This window comes from Amblyomma maculatum, chromosome 2 (assembly GCF_055883805.1).
Source record: "Amblyomma maculatum isolate TAMU_Amacu chromosome 2, ASM5588380v1, whole genome shotgun sequence".
Classification (NCBI taxonomy): domain Eukaryota; kingdom Metazoa; phylum Arthropoda; class Arachnida; order Ixodida; family Ixodidae; genus Amblyomma; species Amblyomma maculatum.
Window position 1 is genome coordinate 206,673,386 of NC_139345.1, and position 21,593 is coordinate 206,694,978.

General features: G+C 44.4%; 1 protein-coding gene across 2 annotated transcripts in view; it reads right to left on the reverse strand.

The window, feature by feature from the left end:
* The window catches only part of LOC146201120 (uncharacterized), a 122,688-nt gene that overhangs the window by 18,346 nt on the left and 82,749 nt on the right, over positions 1-21,593 (reverse strand). For both annotated transcript variants that reach the window (XR_014705292.1, XM_084595647.1), the window contains exons 5-8: positions 21,255-21,322; positions 6,792-6,919; positions 4,207-4,279; positions 1,304-1,428 (exon numbers count right to left, since the gene is read on the reverse strand). Coding sequence is in view for 1 of the 2 variants with exons in the window: in XM_084595647.1 (XP_084451773.1) it covers positions 1,323-1,428; positions 4,207-4,279; positions 6,792-6,919; positions 21,255-21,322 (375 nt within the window). In the remaining variant the exon portion in view is untranslated. The remainder of the gene's footprint in view (positions 1-1,303; positions 1,429-4,206; positions 4,280-6,791; positions 6,920-21,254; positions 21,323-21,593) is intronic.

Consider the following 21,593-nt stretch of genomic DNA (forward strand, 5'->3'; position numbering starts at 1 on the left):
CATATGACACTACCATTCATCACAAGTACACAGCATCTTTCTCGGCAAACTAAAAAAAAAAAAAAATCAACCCATCTGAAAATGTCTCCATAAGACCTTAGCAGCTGCTTGATCAAAGCATTTTAAATTCACCATTGGTAGCTCTCTATTTGGTCTGTATGCTTGTAACTTACTTGGTCTGTCTATTTATGGCACCAGCCATTAAGGGCAAATTTTCTAGTTCTGCAACATTGGCGTTAGCATAACACAGGCGAAAATAAAAAGTAATGGGAGTGGCGAATTCTGCTTGCACCATTACCTCGGCATACAGACTTGCATTCACTTTGAGGTGCAATAAACAGTGTACTATTTACCTCTGCAAAGCACTGCCACTGCACCTCATGTTACATAGAAGTAACTGGGCAGTCAGATTTCATGATCCTACCTTTCCCAAACTGACAATTGATGGCATAAGAATAAAATGTTCCAAACAAATGACAGAAGTCAAGAATAAAGCTGTGACCGTGAACTAAAGTTTACTTTCGTGACAGAAGTAAAATAAACAGAACGTAGCATGAGGCAATGTACAAAATGAGCCAACCAGGGCACAGTAATTGTGCTACCACCAGGAAAGAACCCATCTCTTGCAATGGGAAAAGTAACCTCGCTGCTAGTAAAGCAGCAAGTTAGGTGAGTTGGTACTGCCTCAATGATTCAAAGCCCTGCTCTTTACGTGGTTTGTCTGTGTTCACTCATAATCCTGATTTCACAAATGGCTGGCCAACAAAAGCAGCTTGTCCACAGTGTGTATCCACCATCTCCCAGGCTTCCCAATTATGCTGACAAAACAATATTGCGACGCTGATTTAGGCCAATCAGGCTACCGAGACCATCGGAAAACGAGAAGCCAGACTAGTCCATTGCCAATAGCTTAGCAAGCATGGAAGCGAGCCAAGGTCGAAGTAGCAGCAACAACTGTGGCTGTGGCCAATGGCCAACACTCATGAACTTGGTTCAAGGCTAGTTGAATCTCTACAATTTTTTTGGACTTGACATCGCAAGATTCAAATGTGACAAAAAAAGAAAAAGCCAATTTTTTTTTCAACAAAATTTTTCCAGTAATAAAAGCAATTTCAACTGCTAAAAAAAGTACGGCCAGAAAGTGGCATGGAAGCCGATGTTACCCCAGGACACCTAAGGGTGAGTAAATGATGACGATGATCAAGAGCTGAATGGTCTTTAGCATCACTTTAAAGCAGTGATGACACACATGCAGCACTGTGCAGGGTGCAACTCCCAACACATAGCACAAGTAAGTACTCACACCTGGAATCCTTCAATGGCTATCGCCAATGTCCAATCTGCTGCTTCCTGTGTTTTGCTCGAGATCGGCCATCGGCTGTTCTTGACTGTTCCCCATGCCTCGCGAGCCATGGGACACAAAACTCCCTGCACGGTCAAGCGAGCAAGAAATGAGCATGCCTCAGGACCACAGAATACTTATTCACAACGCAGTCATGGAGGGAACTAAATGCTGCGTTACCTGCACGCAGGCATTCCCTCTGTGTGATATCGGTCCTAAACAGAACACAAAGGGGTATTGCTCATCTAGTAGCACTCTTCCGCGTCTCCGACCTTTTCTGCACTTACATCACTTAAAATGAACACAAGTGTCATTAATATTCGGAAGAAACTGTCCGCTCGAGGCAGCACTTTTGCCAAGTTCATGGCTTGCAAAAAATGAGCCTACGCATCCATATTGGGTTTTCGTTAGGGGTGCGTGACTGCTCAAAACTTCAAATATGAATCAAATGTTTGTTTATTCGAATCATGTTCCTATTCGAAACAGTGATATTCAGAATTTTTGATTATTTGAAAATTTTCAAATTCACTGAACTACACGCTTTGCTGCAATGCTTGACCGTGTGGACTGCGCAGAGAAGCATTCTCAAAATAGGGCCATTTTCTGAAGAGGGCCTTCCTGAAAGAGTGCACAAAGTGAAGCACCACACAAAACTGGGAAAAATATCGTTCTCGCTCGGATCTCGTCTCAAATGCAAAAACCATCGTGCAAGTGTTCATCAGATAAAATTGCTGCGATGCAAATGGCTTTTGGCAATTTTTTCTTTACGCCCATTCGGTAACTCAAGGTTTCGGTTCATTCGGACATTTTTTTTCTTGTCCCTTGAAGGTCATATTATTCAGTTTACTGTATTCAGGAGCGGTATGAGAGTTCATCGTAAGATCAAGGCGCGACAGTTGATCTTACGATGAACTGTCACCAACTAGACCAACAAAACGCTCTTACATGATATGACAGCTCCACCCAGTTTCGTGCAGGCCCATCCAATACAAAAAAACTGTGTATGGAATCCTGTGAAAATGCACACTGGATTTTTTATAAGGGTATATGCTTCTGTGCAATTCTAGTGCAATTTACGTTTTGTACCACATAAATTTTTAAATGAACAAGGTTTCCATTATTTTTCACTGATCAGATATTTTATTTTTCATTCGATATTCGAAAGCATTTCTTCGTCATATTTTTCCCCCCCTCTTCAAGCCCCAGTCCTTTTTGCCTTACAATGTTGTCGACGACAGCGCACCAACAAATGAAACCTCCGCAAAACTGCATGTGGGTGCTTTGAAGTACTGATCAATTCGAAAAGTGACCCTTTTTTTGTTCTTCTTAGCCCCGGGAGAGCTTTAGTTTCATATCATCGCGCCCATCACTTCTGCCGTACCTCTTGCCCTCTTTCTGCATACCTCAAACCTAACTTCACATTAAATTGACAGAGCCTTCACAAAAACATGGCCCCCTGTTGGCCAGTTGCAGATCTAGCATTAGAAAACACAGCAAGAGAGATATAAACTCTGCAACACAGGCGGCGTGCCAACAGCTGCTGTTCACAGCATGTCCTCATGAAATATAAAGAAGAAATGCAGGCTGTGGAGTGCTACCTCAACCACCACAGAGCAAAGGCCTCAGAACATGCCCTTGACAAGTTGTACAGCACTTTGCTCCCACACACGCTTTGCCACATTAAAGGCCCCCCACAGTGAGCCCGATGCACCTCCTCTAGATGTACCACTGAAAGCCATCTTTAGGCTAAAAAGTACGCTCAGGAGGTCAGTTGCTCTGTTCATTCATTTCTGCGAGAATGGTCAAAGCTTGCAAAAAAAATTTTACTTTTACTTTCTTTCCTTCATTTCACCTGAAGTGAATATGCAGTGGACAAAAAGTTCCCTTGTGAAAAATGTACACGGACATGACAACAAAGCTGCGAGGCAGAAACTAATTCATATACGCACCATAATCCCCAGTAGTCTCTCAATGCGGATGAGTGAAAAATAGCAAACTACCAATTGCCTTGTTTCCATCGCTTTGCCTACAGACGCTTTGCAAAACTCTGTTAGCTCCCCTGCATAGTGAAAACCCCTGGTGGCAGGGCATGTCATAGGTGCAGTAGTTTGTTGCAGCACTGGATACTTCTGTTTCAAAACTTCTTTCCTGCACAATCCTGAAGAGACGCATTCCTTCGCATTTGCAACTCAGGCAAGTGTGAGTGGTACCTTGTAAGCAGTGCTTTGGCAGGACCATTTTTAACCCCTTAAACAACAGCGACAAAAAGTGCAGGGAATGGGCTCAGCATTATTGTCACAACAGACGTCACCAGCACTGCGTTTGATTTCAACTCCCAGAACAGGTTTTGCTGCTAAGGTGAAGGGGCTTTCGTTGCACAGAGTTTTACAAAGCGTCCATTGATTCTTGTCTTGAAGGAGTATAAACCCCTAATTTGGGGCACACGTTTTTATTATTTATTTGATGATGCTTAAGAGCATTACTGCACATGGATCACCACATGGTTTTTGCTTCTATTGGTAAATAATTCAATAAAATTTCTTTTCTCACCTGTTTCAATTTGGGTTTCAACAGCCGGGCAATGGCTATGACGTCAAGGTTAGGTCTAGGTCCCGTGAAGAATGAGAAAACTGCAGTACCATCGTTTTTTCACTGTTTTTAATTCCTGCAACACGAAGGTCAGCCTGCCTCAAGAACAGGAATACTATGATTGAAGAAGCAGCAATTACATACAGCAGTTTTCTTCATCCCTCACGTCACCAAGACTTGACTTTGCGCTTCCATCGACTAGCCGAAGAAACATACAGGGCATAGCTAAACAGTGTCAGGCCCTCACTGCATTAAACACCCTGTAGAGCACTCACCTCGGCTCCAGGTCCGGTATGGGCTGTCCGAAGGCGACCACGGGCAACGCCTCAACCACTTCGACGTGGTGGACTGCAAAAACAAGGTTAGCAGGTGATGCACATTGGGACACATGTCAACTCAGTAAAGAAAAAAGATCAGCAAGCTCAGCAAAGCCGCCAGGCGCGAGTAGACATGGGGCACAGCTGCCACTCCGAAACACAGTGTCGACATCCAAAAACTGCATAGGAAACAATATATGTAAATTAATCCACTCTTCGTTAAGTACATCAGAATCTTGATGATATGAATCTCATGGGGTCATGAAAACATCCATACGATCAAAATGAACAAGAATCAGTAAGCAGAAGCATGGTAAAGCCATTCACACAGATCTGTTTATGGCCGAGCAGATTTCTTTACGGCCATACTGCCACACGGCCACAGCACGCCAATTGTAAGGCATAGAGCAAGACTGATGACTGCAACGTCGCTACTTGCGAGTTGCGTGCTGCCGCAAACTTCGAGTGGTGCGTACGGTGCGATAAGAGGTTGCAGCGTTGGCCATATGCTGAGTGCACACCACCGAAAACTGCTCCTAGTACATACAGTGCAACAGGAGAGAGTGTACTGCCCAAGGCTGCGACAGCAGTTGGCGTGAGAGAGCACTTGGAGTATCTGAAATTGTGCTACTGCACGCAATGCACTGCAGCTAGAAAATTTAAAAAATTCATGTCATCCCGAAATTTGTACCAACTAGATTCATATCAGCGAGATTCTACTGTATTTTTCATTAGAAAGAGGGGAAGACAGGTGAACACATGTAGCAATATCATGGCTAGAAAAATGGCCAGATTAGTAGGCGTTCTACAGGCTGTACACAAAAATAATCAGAACAGCAGCTTGGGCTTGTTGGTTATTCATCTCCAGGTAACAGTGCAAAAAACATGAATGGGACACAAGAGCAAGAACACACAACGAGCGCTGACTTTCAACAAGTTTATTCCAAGGCATGCATTGCTTTAGACACTGTTGCGCACCGCACGAGGGTGTATTAAAATCACCAGACTCGCTTTGTCGAATGCGCGGAAGGTGCTGTTTATTCCCTGCCATTGAAATGTGGAAATAGAACAGACCGGCAGATTTACTAACGATAGACAGAAAGAACGTAAAATTAACATCGATCAAGCACGCAAGCATATTGGAATACATGTGAGAGATTGCCTATCCAAAGCTTGTATGGCTGGGTATCCACAATGTAAAGTTGGTGATACACACGCCAAGCAGCTGGTTCGAGAGATAATCGAGGCAGCCGAGACAGCAAAGCTTAGAGATGACTGTACCAGCAAACCATCTGTACTTTTGACCAAAAAAGAAGAAAAAACTGAAGCTGTTGGATATTGTACAATGGTGATACGTGTGGCAGAAGTCACGTGTCTGTGTCTCGTGTGGTGCGCAACAGTGTATAAAGCAATGTATGCCTCGGAATAAACTTGTTGAAAGTCAGCGCTCGTTGTGTGTTTTTGCTCTTGTGTCCCATCCATGTTTTTTGCGCTGTTCCCTGAAGACAAGAATAATGATTGCTCAAAAGTAGTGTCAGCTTGACAGGGATCAGGGTAGGCGACCCAGTGTGCTCTTTTACTGCATCAAAAGACAAAGATTGCAAAAATTTACGGAAAAGAAAAAAATTCTCGCCATCTTTTGGTGAGAAGAAAGTGAATCAGGTCTGATAATGCTGAGGTGCTCAGATAACAGGAATAATAAAGAACAATTTTTTTGACAGAACATTTCTCAAACTGAGGTCATTACCAGTTAGAATTGCTTTACTAAGGCTAAAATAGGATTACCACATTCTGAATGAAGATAAATTCTTTCGCGATGCACATTCTAGCGCTGGCTGCACTAGAATTTATCAAGCAAGTTGCTTGGGAGTAGCTAAGGCAAGATTTCAGCATGTACAACTTAGAACCTGGTTAGCAGGATTCAGTATGCAGTTAAAGCGCCATCACAATGCGACCGAGTGGCATGCTCTGTTTGAGCACAGCCCAATAATCTGCCCAGCATGGTGTCTGCAAGGTAAAGCAGCACATGGCGAGACAGAAAGAAGAGTAGCACATTTGTAATTATGCACATCTGAGCACACATAAACCAGCTACACATAAAAAAGATGGCCACTGTATGTGAAAGAAAAAAAAAATGAGCCACACAAAAGCACACTGCTCTTAGCCTCCAATGCGAACTTCGTCACCGTGGCCCACCCACTGAAGATGCAGGCATCAAAAGCAGCTTTTCATGCCAAGGGCACAAGGATGGGCAATCCTTTCTTCCCCATGGCTCTTGGATTAGGGATTAATTTTTTAAGAGAGAGCTACCAGTAACATAGGCAGTCAAAAGATGAGGCTCAAGCAGAGTGTGCAATAAAATTTTAGGGAACATATCTCACGGCTAGTGAGGCATCTTTCTTGCCTCTGCTCATGGTGTTCCAAGTAAATAATACTGCTAGCATGTGTAAACTTGGAGAGGAGGGAAGGATAAGGATATGAAGGAAAGGTGCACGTTCTTTCTTTGCCCAATCTTATACACCAGACAACGGCATGACACCCACCGTCTCGGAGGTGCCCACAGAAGGAGCGGGGACACGCAGGGGGGCGCTCAGCTTCTGGCTGTGAGCGCAGCTGCTTGCGACGCAAGCGCTCCATTTGCTGTTCCTCTCGCAAACGTTGCATATCCCACCTGCGTCACGACACGTCATGCATCTTCGTCACCATCATCATGATTGTGCAGGACAGAGGAATTTTCAAATCACCTCCAAGAGTTTTGTTGGACATCAGTTGTGGCAACCACATCCCCACAAACTTCCCACTCTCATTTGGCCCCCTGGATGTCTGCCCCATCAACACTTGCTATGCCCCCCTTTGAATAGACTCCACTGCCCTAAATGAGAACATCACTCAGTTTTCACTTTGCATTTCATGCCCTGCCCATGCCTATTTCTTCTTTGTGAATTTGTCTAGGGCAACCCATGTGTGATCCCTGACCTACTCTGCACATTTCCTGTATCCCCCACCCCATTTCCAAATGTCCAAATGTCACTTTTTATAGTTACCTAAGACATATGCGCTGCAAAACGAAATAGTTTGGTTCTCATTTTGCTTTAACTGCAGCATAATTTGCTCACTACAGACCATTCTAGAAAGCAAAACTTGATTCACAAATGCTGACCCCCCCCCACCTCCAAACAGGCATCTCTTTGTTCTCCACTGTGTCCAGCTTATGTAGGACCCTGACAGGGGGGGGGATGCATCACCCCGCCCCCGAGCCTTTGCACGTCTTCCCAAACGTCCCTTTTAAGGCATTCACAGAGCATATTGAATTTTTCAAACCAAGAAATACAACTAAAGACCTTCGAAGCAGCATACTGAGCCGGACTAGCTAGGGCCAAGATTGGGCATGTGTTTTAATATGGTGGTCTGACATGGCCAAGCCACTCAGTCAACCGTAAGCCAGGAAGTTGATTGAAATAAGAGCTATATTAACAAAAGATGCCTGTGAAGTTTACTTTTCACTTACAGTTACTTGTGCACTTCATGACTGGCACTAGCATCTAAGCTATAAAATTGCAAAATAAATATAAAATGATTGTATGGATACCATTCATGTAACAGCTAAAATTCAAGGCATTAGTTGTTTTTTTTTTCTATTGATACTGTTAACTCTCGCTTAAGGGTCGATACAGGGAGGGCATAAAATAAAATACAATTCATAACATATTATAATGACGTCAAGTTGTCAAGTTTACGCTCTCTATACAAAACATCAATGGATCATTCGAATTTGTGCACATCCGTCTGCTCAACAACCTCAACTGGCAAAGCATTCCAAGATTCAATCACATCAGGAAAAAAGGAGTTGCGGAAAACATCAACATGTGTGACATAAGGCTTGATTGCTCTCGTGTGGTTTGTTCTGGCGCTCCGTTTTCCCGGGGAGTGAATATATCTATCTTTGCTTATCTTTAAATGTCCTTGGAGTATCTAAAATAAAAGCTTTAACCTAGATTTTTGCCTTCGATTTTCAAGTACAACTCGAGTTCACATGTTTAATATTTCCGTCACCGAGTCCATTCTTCTGTACCTTGACAAAATAAAACGAGCGGCCATTCTTTGAATACGTTCTAGTTTATCTTTTAAATCTTTTTGGTGGGGGCTCCAGACAGCACTAGCGTACTCCAAGGATGGGCGTATGAACATTGTGTAGGCTGTTAATTTTACATCTTTTGTTGCATATTCTAATTTCTTTCTCAAAAAGTTTTTGTGAAGCTGTTGAGCACACATTATTAATGTGTTTATGCCACTGAAGGTTATGTGTAATTGTGACTCCTAAATAATTGAAGGTACCAACATTTTTTAGTTTATTGTTTCCAACGTTATAAGAATATAACCTAACACTCTCTTTATTTGTTATATGTGTGAAAGTTGATTTGGTGTAGTTAATTTCCATGTCCCATTTCTCGCACTAAAGATGCAAGGAATGAAGGACTCGGTTTATTCTGATCTGGGCGTCAGAGTTATTCGAGAGTAAATTAAACAATCGTCTGCAAAAAGCTTCAACTCTACAGGAGACTCAGTAACCTCGTTAATATCGTTAATATAAATTAAAAACAATATAGGAGCTAGAACCGACCCTTGAGGAACGCCAGAGAACACTTCTAACGTTGAAGAGAAACAGTCACCCATACGCAAAACTTGCCTGCGATTGTTCAAATAAGCTTCAATCCACTTCAGAATAGTTTCACTAATTCCTGCTTTATGTAACTTAAAAAGTAATTTACTGTGTGGAACTTTGTCAAATGCTTTTGCAAAATCTACACTAATGACATCAATTTGTTCTTGGGCATCTATGGCTGAATTGAAATCATGTATCGCTTCTATGAGCTGTGTTATGGTTGATAGTCCTTTTCGGAACGAACAGTGTTGGTGCTGTTATAAGTAATCGTTATCCTCAAGGAAAGTTTATATGCTTACTTATAATATGTTCTAAGAGTTTACAACTGATACTTGTCAAGGAAATTGGGCAATAGTTATTTGTGATTAATCGGTTACCGCTTTTAAAAACAGGTATTATGACTGCGCAGCGCCAATCTTCTGGCAACGTGTGATTGTGTAGGGACTTCATAAAAATTTTGTGCGAGAAAAATGACGCCCACTCTGCATATCGCTTTAGAAACCGAGTGGGTATTCAGTCTGATTCGCTGGCTTTTTTAGAATCCAAAAGCAACAGTTGATTAAACATGCCCTCCGGAGTCCCAACCAGGTCTCCACTTGAACATGAAAAGGAAGAAGGAGGATACCTGCCACGGTCATCATTGCATGGTTTAGAAAATACTGATTAGAAAAACTGATTGAAATGATCTGCTATATTTGTTTTGTCTGTCACTATTTCCTCGCTAACTTGAATTCTGTTTATTTCTTCTTTATTGCCACCCAGGTAAAGCCAAAACTTCCTAGGTGCTGTTTTGATGAAGCTATTTAATTTTTGACTGCAAAAATGCTCTTTTGATTCCTTCAGAGCTGTTTTTAATGTACTTCGCAATTTCGATACCTCAGCTGAGCAATTTTTCTTCCGACGTAACCGCTTTATTTTGCACTTGATATGTATAACAGGTCGATTAGTCCAAGGATTGCGGGGTTTTATTTTCTTTTCTCGAGTAGGAACGAATCTGTCAACACAATGTTTGACAGTATTCTTAAAGCGCAGCCATAGTTCTTCAACCGATTCACAATCGCAGGCGAGTTCGAATTCACCAAAAGACAATTATAAAAAATCCAGTATGCCCGCCCATAATCCTTAACTTGCACAGGTATGAAGGCACGTGAGCTTGCTCTGACATGAATGTGCACAGAAACCATCTTATGATCAGATATCCCGTCTTTTACAGATACGCTATAATCACCCACTCTATCCGAAAGAAACACCAAGTCCAATAGTGACAGAGAATCAGGCGTTATTTGTTTTAGATTGTGCGAAAACATTATTTGCAGCAATTTTTCGACGCTAGAAATTTCTACGTTCCCAGGTAGTAAATTGTCCCAGTTAATATTTGGCAAATTAAAATCTCCGGTCATTATTAGTCTGGTGTTACAGTTCAAATGATTGCACAAGAACATGTTTAGTTCATCAAGAAACTCTGGTGAAGTGGCAGGTGGCCTGTACACTGCTCCAACAAGGTAAGTAGCACTCCCGTAAGTAATCTCGCATCAGACTGTTTCAGGCAGAGTGCACTCAATCGTTACCACATCTATAGATCTTTTAACAATAATTGCAACTCCACCACCACGAGTGGTCCTATCCCATCTGAACATCTGGTAGTTTGCGGGTGCTATACAGTGACTAGGCAAACTATTGTTTAGCCATGTTTTGCTTACGACTAGCACATGTGGACTTTCTGTCAGCAATACATATTCTAACTCGGTCACTTTGTTTACAATGCTACGAGCATTCAGTGATAAGATTCGTAGCTATCAAAGGGTGGATTCAGGCGGGGATTCGTCGAGACTATCCGAGGAGCCATAACCTTCACGCGTGTTGCCTGTTCTTCGAGTGCGTGCAATGTACTTATCTCAGGGGTTTAGAAGCGAGCACACATTCTTCTCGTGGTCCCATTCGTATAACTTATCGTTTACTTTTAGTTTGTCGTCGATCAAAAAGACCTTATCGCCCTCCCTGCACCTTTTCAGCAGAAGCACTTTCCCCCAGTTTTCCTCGCATCGCTACCGTTTCCTTCACATAGTCATTACTTACGCTAACCGATTTTCCTTTCAGTTTGCTACAATTTTTCAGCACTTGCTGCTTCTCTCTGCTGTCATAAAATTTCATAATAATTGGCCTCGGTCATTCTTTGTTCTTTTTGCCTATGTGATGAATTTTTTCACAGTTTTTACTTCAACTCCAAGTGTTTCATTTAAAAACTTATCAATAACAGTTAAGGTAAAACATGATGAAAAATGCAGTAGAACAAACAATGACACACAAGGAACACACAGAGGCGTGGCCAATGCTGCACTGACAACTGTCTGAACGTAAAAACCCACATATAATACAAACCTGCATATAATAAGAGGTGTAATTTTGGGATAGCAAAAACAGGAAAAAGTTTTCACCCATGTATAACGCGAGCGAGGAAAGCTCAACAAAAGTATTTTTTGCACTACACTTTGAAGTCCCACGAATTGTACGGGCTCCACACTTTCGCATCTGACACCACCCCGCCCGCACCAGGCGTAGAATAGTGCCAAGAACCTTCATGTGCCAATGTTGGTTTGGTCCCCTTCTCGTGCCGATACGCTTGATAGGAGTATGTCATGCACCATGAGAACAGCAGCTCACATTCACCTGGCAATCGTGGAAACCACCGGGTCTTCCAGCGGTCCTAAAACCAGTACGCCACTTCCACCTCAGATGCGGGACGACAGCAAGTGAGCCGTTAGAAATCATGCACCTTTTAGTGTCTAACACGGCGCACAGCGCGTGCCCAGGAAGCGTTCTCAGATTCGAGGTTTTTGCGATCGTTGTCATCAGGTACGTGTATCGTCTGCCGAGAGTCCCTTGCTAGACAAATTTCCGTATAAGATCTCTCTTGGTGCCCTAAACGAGTTCGGTTTCCCGCATTTCTTGAAGGTGTGACTGACGCTCTCCTCGGGAGTAGTGGTCAAGCTTCAGCGATTCGGCTGTAGGGCATGGTCAGAATGGCGGGAGCAGCCCGTGAGAGACCCGTGTGAGGTATGAGAGATCATATGGGGTGTGCTCGGCATGCTTCCGGTCGCATGTGCGTAGTGAGCACCGTGGTCAAGACGATTACGGGGTCAGCACGATGAAACCGAAACTATTGACACAGTTAGCCTACACCACCACTAGATAGTGCCTCCTCTTGATGGAAGCCCGATGCTGATAGCGCTGATTAGTAACGAGGCCAGAACTGTGAATTTAGGCTGAAATTTGTTCGGATCTGCATAAAATATGAGGCAAAAATCTTACATGATAAAGTCAGTAAGAAAGCCTCGTATTATATGCAGGTTTTTACGATATTTACACCTGTGCACCTTCTTCTCTCTTCACTTCATTTGCGTACAGCTAACTTCTTCTTTCGTTCTTGTCATGCCAGTAAGTGTAGGAGTTCCACCTCCTTCCTCAATAGGAACACAGAAGGTGTACAAACACACTGTTCACCAGACACTTTTTCTTGTGTCAACTTATCCATATCCTTCTTCAAAACTTGCCTGTTACAAAAGTCAGCTGTTACAAAAGTCAGTTTTGCATCTCTTACACTCTTCGCAGTGCACCGCAAGGTTCGTGCGAGACTTCTCTGATATTGCTGTGGCCCCGGATACATCGAAACCGGATAATTCGAATTTTGGCTAAATCGAACTCACGAAATATCCCCTTGAAAATCCCATGTAAGAGTACAGGAAAGCTGCGTTGTATATCGAACTGCAATTTCATCGGTCATTCGATATAGTGAACTCCGCACCATGTACTGGAAGGTGTGCCTTCCCCAAAGACGATTGCATCATCCTCGGCCGTTCCCTGCGGACTTTTTCAAGCCACACACAGAAGGAAGGAGAGAGAACAGTTCAGCAATGGCTGGTCTAGAGCAGCGCTGCGCCCTTTCCCCAAAGGCGCGCGTATCTGCGGTTATCGCTTGTTGCGCACCAGCACGTGACGTTTGCAAGCCACGTAAGTGAAGGAATGAGAGGGATCCGGTTTGGCAATGGCCGGTGCAGAGCAGACGCAGCCGTGGTGTTCGGGAGAGGAAAAAATTGCCCACAATTATGTTACTTCCTAATGCGCAATTAGAGCGCAGCTCATCAGCTGTTTCACCTTTTCGATAGATTGAGGCAAAGATTTCGAGCAAGACACGTATGTACAATTACAGACTTTTTTTAATTTTTCACGCGTATTCCTTCAAGAAACACGTCACAAACAGTTCTTGGCTGTCATGAAAGAAGCTTTGTGGTAGAGGAAATGAAGAGAGCAATTGAGTTATCGGGAGGTTGCGGGAGGCAGCGCGTGGGTCCATAGGAACATTGCGCGCCGAACAGATAGCGGCAACTGACTGATGCCGCTGACGCCGCTATCGAGTGAGAGTGGGATGCACGCACCGTGATCCGCTGATTGCGAGCCGCGGCGTTTCGGCAAACGCAAAGCACCCTCGCCGCCATGCATGAAGACGGGGGGAGCCCCTCCTCCTTTTTCTGCATGACGGCGACAGTGTTCTACGTAGCACGTCGTCTTGACTCGCTAGCGCCGTCAGTGGCATCAGGTCGCTGCTAGCGCTGCCTCTGGCGCATGAGTCTATTAAAAGCGCATGAGTCTATTAAAAAAACTTAGATTGCGAGTAATCAAGTCGCGCCCTTGATAGATCCCCCTCCTCATTTACACACACACGTGCACAGAGAAAAGAAAAACGACATAATTTTATTGCTTGTAGGGGAAGTTAATGTAATTTCAAACTAGCACTGGACTGCACTTTTAAAACACGTATGATATTCAGGGTACCTACAGCGCTGGAAAGGGCATTAGAAGTGAATTGCGCGAACATAAGTTACAGTCGAACCCGGATATATCAAACTCGAAGGGGATCACGAAATAGTTCGATATATCGATAATTCGATATACAGAAATCAGCTTGGGACGGCACTTATGATGCGAAAAAAAACGATACCGTATTTGTTGCGTAATCAACTCACTCACATAATGAACCCACCTTCCACTTTTGCACTCGAGACTTTGGGGGAAAAAAAAAAAATGCGTTAAGGCCAGCTCGCTTACATGCAAGCGATTAAGCGATCTCAGCGACGAGCGGCAGCAAAAAATTTACAACTTGTTCGAACTGCGTCCCTCTGCCGTTCGAGCCACCGCGGCAGCTCAAAACAATGTTTGTGTCGCCGCGGCAGAAATCACCAGCGTTTTCGCTTGCTCGCACTCCGTTTCGGTCTTCTCATCCACAGCTCATTTCTTGGCAGCATGCCAAGATGCTGCGCAGCGATTAACGTCGCGCGGTGTTTATCTTTTGATAGCTCCTGCAGCAGCGGGGAGCGAACTTGGCAGACTGCCCGTGATGGCTAAGCCTGGTTCGATTTATGACGCCGCACTTGGGGCGGGCATAGTCCACTGCCACAAAATCATTGGAAAGCGTGATAGAGCAGCTGCAAATGCTGTTTGAAGCGAAAAATGCTAAAAGCCGGTGTCATGATCGCAGCTGACCACGTGCTTTCGTTGATTCATACATGCAAGGATAAACGACCCCCGGCAAAAAAAAAAAAAAAAAAGGCCGCTTCGTAACGTCGCCGCCGCGCGCAGAGGGTTCGCAACACATGCTGCAGAAAGTGTCCAACGTTCTGTCTGAAAGCGGGCTGAGCTGGCTTGGCGCATGCGTAGCATGTGCTACTGCGAACGAAGGCCGGGAAAGAGGAAGGAGAGAGATAGCTCGGCAAAAAAATGTGCACACCCTTGCGCTTCGCTCTATCGCGTTTTTCCCCTCTCGTTCCTACCGGTTCTCTCTGGTTTATTCACGCACATGGCTTGCAAACGTCATGTGCTAGCGCGCGGGAAACGATAACCGCAGATGCGCACGTCTTTGAGGAATGGGCGCGGCGCTGCCCTAGCCAAACTGTCTTGTCCCCTCTCATTCTGTCCGCGCGTGGCTTGGAAACGTCACGCGGCAAACGGCCGAGGGTGATGCGATTGCCTTTGGGAAAGGCACACTTTCCAATGCGTTGTGCGGAGTTCGATATATCGAAAGACCGGCGAAATTGAGTTCGATATATGACGCGGCTTTCCTATACTTTTACATGCGATTTTCAAGGGGATATTCCGTGAGTTCTGTATAACCAAAATTCGATATATCCGGGTTCGAATGTATTTATTAGCGCAACAAGAAAAATTGAGAAAAAATACAATATTGTCAACAACACTAATGTTGAATGCTAATGAAATGCAGCAAGCAACCAAAACATGACTTCATCAACATAGACAGACATTGCAAGGTTACACGTAATTAAGAGGAGAACATTATACCTCTTTTGGGAAATATTTGAATGCGCAGCATAATCATTTTGTGTGTGTGTGTGTGTGTGTGTGTGTGTGTGTGTGTGTGTGTGTGTGTGTGTGTGTGTGTGTGTGTGTGTGTGTGTGTGTGTGTGTGTGTGTGTGTGTGTGTGTGTGTGTGCGCGCGTGCGTGCACGTGCATGCGTGCGTGCGTCTAGTGGGACATTAGCATTAACGTTCCTAACTTTCCCAGACCTTCTTTTTTTTTGGCATGTGATTTTGTATTCCTTCAACAGCAAAAACTATATTTCCAGCGAATTCACTTCAATGCATGCATAATGAGCTCATATGCTTGGTTGGCGGTGTATTTTGAGCTCATTCAGAAGCTTATAAGCTTTTGTGCTTGCCCGCCTCACAAAAATGCAGTTACGAAGCATTCGACATATCATACCTCCGTTCAGGCAGGAGCTTGACGTACCAGCAATTGCAAGTCTGGAAGGCCTAGCTTTTAGATGCCGATATAGATCATCTTCTGACCTTTTTAGATGCTTACCTTTTAACAACGTGAAACAGCTTGCAGAACCGTGAAGAAGCGATAAGCTATACTCCCATCCCTCTTAACTCCTTCATTACCCCAACAGCAGCCGAAAGTCATCTTTTCAATCAAATAAAGGCTAAATTCATTCATTGTCTTTTTTTTTTTTTTTTTTTTCATTTTCTTGTCAGCTGCCGCAGCTCGCTGCGTTTTCTACGCCGCATGCTCATTTTGAAGTTTTAATTTTTGTGATCATCTTGCTTTTTGAATTTCTCTGCAGTTCTTAGATAAGTCTCCTCTCTTCGCATTAGCTCTGAGTTGGAAGCCTCGTGCACACTATCGCTTCATTGGCATGCTTCAGAAAGCTTAATCAACGCTCAATTCACATGATATGAGAACTTTACGCGCAACATATCACTGCCATGACTATTAACCGCTCATTGACAAAAGTATTCTCGATAAGCAAAATTCCTCACCCTCATGGCTTGTCTATTGGACTGAAACTGGAAAAGAAGGTGGATGCTAAATAAGAAGCAAAACATTGCATTACAGCACGCTGAACGCTGCGCAATGAACAGCTACGTCATATGTTTTTACAAAATGACTTGCACCTCACCATATCGCGTAATAAAAAGAAATGAAACCAAACAGCAGAATGTTACTAGAACGCTAGTTCTGGCCAGCAAGTCGACAACGCTGTCACAGCTGTTTCACGGCATTAATTTTCGGATCACACAAAACCGTTCACTGAGGTAATGTATGCTTTCGAAACCAAAACTGTCATAATGTAGTCATACTGCAATGCAGCCGTGTAGAGTGCAAAGGCAGCACGTAACAGCTACGTGTATGCCAGGCGCTCCATGCTTCCGCGCCGCGCGTAGCAGACGACGCGCCCGGCAAAGAGCAAGAGTCAACTGCAGCGTCGCTAGTTCACGCGACTGCCACCGGGGACACCTCTGTAACGTTGGCTGAGTGTACCCCTCCCCCCCCCCCCCCCCCCCTTTCTTGCGAGGCTCCGGTTGCCAAAGCGCCGGTTCGGACTGGGGGGCTGAAAGGGGGGTTATGAGGCCGCGAGGCTACTGATTACGAGGCCGCCGACGACGCCGACGCCGCGAAACCCAGGAACGAGCGCCAAAGAGCTGCGCTCTAAAACAACGTGATAGAGTGAAGCGCAAGGGTGTGCCCATTCTTCTTCCGAGCTTTCTCTCTCCCCTCCCTCTCTCTTTCCCGGTTTTCGTTTGCAGCAGCACGCACTACGCATGTGCAGGCAAGCCAGCTCAGCCCGTGGCAAACAGAATGTCGGACGCTTTCTCCAGTGTGTGTTGTGAACCCTCTGTGAGGCGGGTGACGTGCCATGCGCGTCTTGTGTCATCGTACTGAACGTGCGGCGTAGCCTAAGCTATGGGAGTTGCGGATGTTAAAAAGCGGCAGATTTGTTTCTTCGTTTTTATTTTTTTGTTTTTTTTTTTTTTCGAGAGTTGTCCATCTTTGTCATCGTGCTGAATGTGCGACGTACCGCAAGCTATGGTGGCTGTGGACATTAAGTGGGAGATTTTTATTTTGCGGGAACGGACCATCTTTGTCGTCGCACTGAACGTGCGGTGTAGCGTAAGCTATGGCAGCTGCGGACGTTAAAATGTGGCAGATGCTCTTTTTTTTTTTTTTGCGAGAACCAACCATCCTTGTTGTCATACTGAACTGCAGCGCAGCATAAGCTATGGCTACGGATGTTAAGAAGCGGCAGATGTATTTTTGTTTTTGCAAGAGTCGACCATTTTTGCCGTCGTGCTGAACGTGTGGCGTGGCATAAGCTATGGCGGCTGCGGACATTACGAAGCAGCAAATTTCTTTTTTATTTTTCTTTTGCAAGGGTCATCCATCCTTGCATCTATGAATCAATGAAAGCATGCGGTCAGCTGTGATCATGACACCAGCTTTTAGCACTGTTCGCTGCAAACGGCATTTGCAGCTATAATGCTTTCCAATGATTTTGTGGCAATGGACTCACCCATCCCAAGCGTGGCGTGATAAATTGAACCAGGCTTGTACAATCAAGCCATCACAGCAATCTGCCAAGTTCACTCCCCACCACCTCAGGAGCTAACATAAAAAGTATAGTCAAAAGATAAACACACTGTGACGTTATCGCTGCGCAGCATCTTGGCGTACTGTCAATAAATGGGCTGTGGATGCGACGGCCAAAACAGAGGGACGTGCCACCGACTAACACTTTTTTTTTCACGTTCTCGGCAGCAAAAGTAGATGGTGGGTTCATTATTCAGTGGGTCCATTACGCGACAAATACAGTATCATTGTTCACGATCGCAGCCGCATTTCAAGCCGATTTCAGTATATCGAATTATCGATATATCGAACTATTTCCGATTCCCTTAGAGTTCGATATATCCGGGTTCGACTGTATAATCTTATCATTCACACATCTCCCAGTTTGACTAATCCAGTTCTTCCTAGAGAACAGACGAATCTGATGCACAATCCTCTGAATGCATTCAGAGATCAAAGTGTCTGGTGAACAATGTGTTAGTACTCCTCCTGCACCCCTATAGAACAAGGAAATAGAATTCCTATGCTTACTGGCAGGATGATGGAGCGAGATGGTTTGGTTTAGTTAATGGGGTTTAACATCTCGCAGAGACACCATAGTGGAGGGCTCTGCCTTCACTGAAAAGAAGCCGCCACGGCCGGGATTCGATCTCATATCCTTAGGTGCAGAAGTAGAGTGCCCCAATCACTGCATCACCGTGGTGGGTTGGATTGACAGATGAAGTTAGCTGTAGGCAGATGAAATCAAGAGAGATGTGTGGCTGTAAATAATACAAGAGGTTGACACACTCATTTTTTGGTTGGCTCCATCTTTGTTTCAAACACTGTGTATTGATCCGGCACATATGATACACGCTCTTGGATTTATATATCCTCAGTAAATAATTTAATTAATTATTCGTACTGAGCAACATCAGTTTAAGTTTCTCAATGCTACGAGGCGTCGTGCCATGACTAAATGGGAAAAGCAGCAAACTTCGCCACGTGGGTCCCAAAAAGCTGTGAAGCATTGCTTGTTCCTGCTGTGTCATCTGCTCAAGCACATGTACGTGTTTGTGTGTGCCAGTCAGCCAAGTTCATGGGTCCGCACAATTAGGTATATGCTGAAAAAGCTAGCGAGGCCAGCACGGTGTCCTCAAATGAGTGGTTCACTCGGGCCGATCTTAGCCTTTGTATATAGCTGGGTCCCACAAGGCGACGTCAATTCTTGGCAGACGTTTGTGTCGATCGATGGCCGTCAGGCCTGAGAAACTGTCAGCTGGCCGAACCCCTTTTCACATTTCACCGGTGTGATGCCACTGTCCGCACCAACCATAATCCGCCACCCACCACTTCACCCCGTCCTCAGAAGCGCCGCAACAATGGTTTCGGTCCTGTGGCTGTCAGTTTCATCTTCTGCTGTTAGCATTTTTCTGCTGCCTTTTATGGAACTGCCCGTGTGTTCGCTAAATAAATAAATTCAAGATATTACTACAGAATTCGGCCATTACAACAAATAAGCGTGATTCCCCCAGAATGCACAGTGATAGATGGATTTACTTCAAACTGCTTGCGTGCTGCTTATATTTATAGCTATATGTATGCAGCCAGCAGCTTCGCATGGTATCGCTTGGCCTCGAATTCAAGTTGTGTGCTGTGTAGGTTAAACAATTTTATATGTTACACACTGTTTACATGCTTAATTGCTTACACAGTGCAATAACTTCGCAAGAAGCGCACAGATGAATCGGGAGCCAGCTGGCGAACACTTCATCGCCGGGTTATTGACACAGCATGCGTAGTGCAGGCTTTTATCACTCTATGTATCAGCTTTTTCCGATTTCACCAGTATCTCGATTCTAAATTGCTTTATCCAGATGTTCGGCGCCCATTTTTAGCAATTAAAATGTTTTACTATGTCTGGAAGCGATACCGATCAATGAGTCAACAGCTGCTGAAGGACACCTGATTCATCGACAAACCAGGTCATCGTGGCCTGACAGTGGCACTTTCCGATAGTACTGTGTACATCCCAGGATGCAAAGAATTGATGATTTCAGATTACTGCCATTAAAACTATATTCCATGATCCTCTACATTCACTAAAACTTCCGAACTATCTCTGCACAATCGCAGACATCGTGTGTACAAACTCTGTCGACTATTTATAGGCCTACTCGTCGCAGAGGAGGCTGGCGTCAGCTACAAATTCGATCGGTATTCGCACTGAGTGCCGAAGTGCGAACATATAAAATGTAGTTTTGTTTCACTCATTTCTAATTAACGTATAGCAGAGAGAGAAGCTAGTCAAGTCATAGTATCGTCGGTGAGAATGGGTGCCAATACTAGTTCAAGTGACTGTGCTTGCCAATGAGCCCACCGTGTCACCAACTGCTGATGCAGCGGTTCAACGATGCCATGTGTTGCAGTGTTGTTGATAGTACGTCAACCCTCAGTGCTGTGACGACACTAGTATTCACTGATATCGTTCCTAGCTTCATAAGTTGTTATCGAGCTAGCGATGGGTTTCAATCATGAGAGCGAGCATATAACAAATCTTTGAAGCTGAATTAAAATACATTTTCAGCATTTGTTGTGTCCAATATTTGGCTGCAGAGAACCTTACATACAGAGAAAGGTATGCATTTTAGAGTCCCATAATTTGGTGTCTCAACACTTTTAAGTTGTCAGTGCAGCACCATCCTTGCCTGCGTGTGTATTTTTCTGTGTCGCCTGTTCAGATACATCTTTCGTCATGTACAACCAGCTGGCTCAACAATCCACCATATTATGGTGAAACACCTGTGTCATTTGCCATTCATTGCTCAACAACAAGCAGCAACGAAAACTGTACGAATAAAAAATTAAAATTAAAAATAATAAATGATAAAATAATACTAAAAATAATGAAGCAATAAAATGTTTGCCTTTTTTTTGTGACATAACGAAATCTGTCCACCCCCTATAGACCTTTTCAAAACTGGCCAAAGGGCGCTGCCATATTGGCGACTGGGCTGTGCTCATAGCACAGGAAAAGGTTGCGGATTCTCCCCCCACGCCTGCTTCACAGCCCAGTCAAACCGGTTTCTCCCAGGGTCGTGAAAAGGTCTATACAACCAATCTATGGGACTGACACTGAGTCATGGAGATACTAAATGTCAACCACTAGTATTTGCCAAGCTCCTCAGAGCATAGCTCATTCCCAATGGTCATCTTTTATCACAGTGTGGCACTTTTGACACTTTTGAAATGCTTTTGACAGCTAGAGGTCGTATATGGGCCACAAACTTAAGGCAAGGGCTGAGGTGACCAGTCTGCTAGCGCCTTTTCCGCTACCATCATCAGGGGTAGCCCCTAACAAAAATGCCTGAGCCAACGCAGTCACAAAGCTGCAACACACCTGACAGCAGGTAAGGGTGCAAGAGGACACGGCATGAAACTCACTTTTTCCGCCTCCGCTCGTCGCGTTCTGGCTTGTCGTGCCTCTTGATGAATACCTCGTCATCCAGGTTCTGACAAGGATGAAAAAATGGCATGCAGAGAAACTGAGCCAAGTGATCTGTGGTGCATGACACAAGTCGTGGGGATCTGGAATCTGAGGAGAATCTCGATTCTGCCTTGCCACAGGCAATATGTCTGCAATGAGGTTGCCACAAATATCCCTTTGTTCTCGACTCCTCAGAAAAACAAGTTGAACACAACATGCCTCGATGAAAACAAGAAAAAAAGTGACGTACACAACACCAGCAAGGCATACAAAAGCTTCTCACTCTGAACCACACG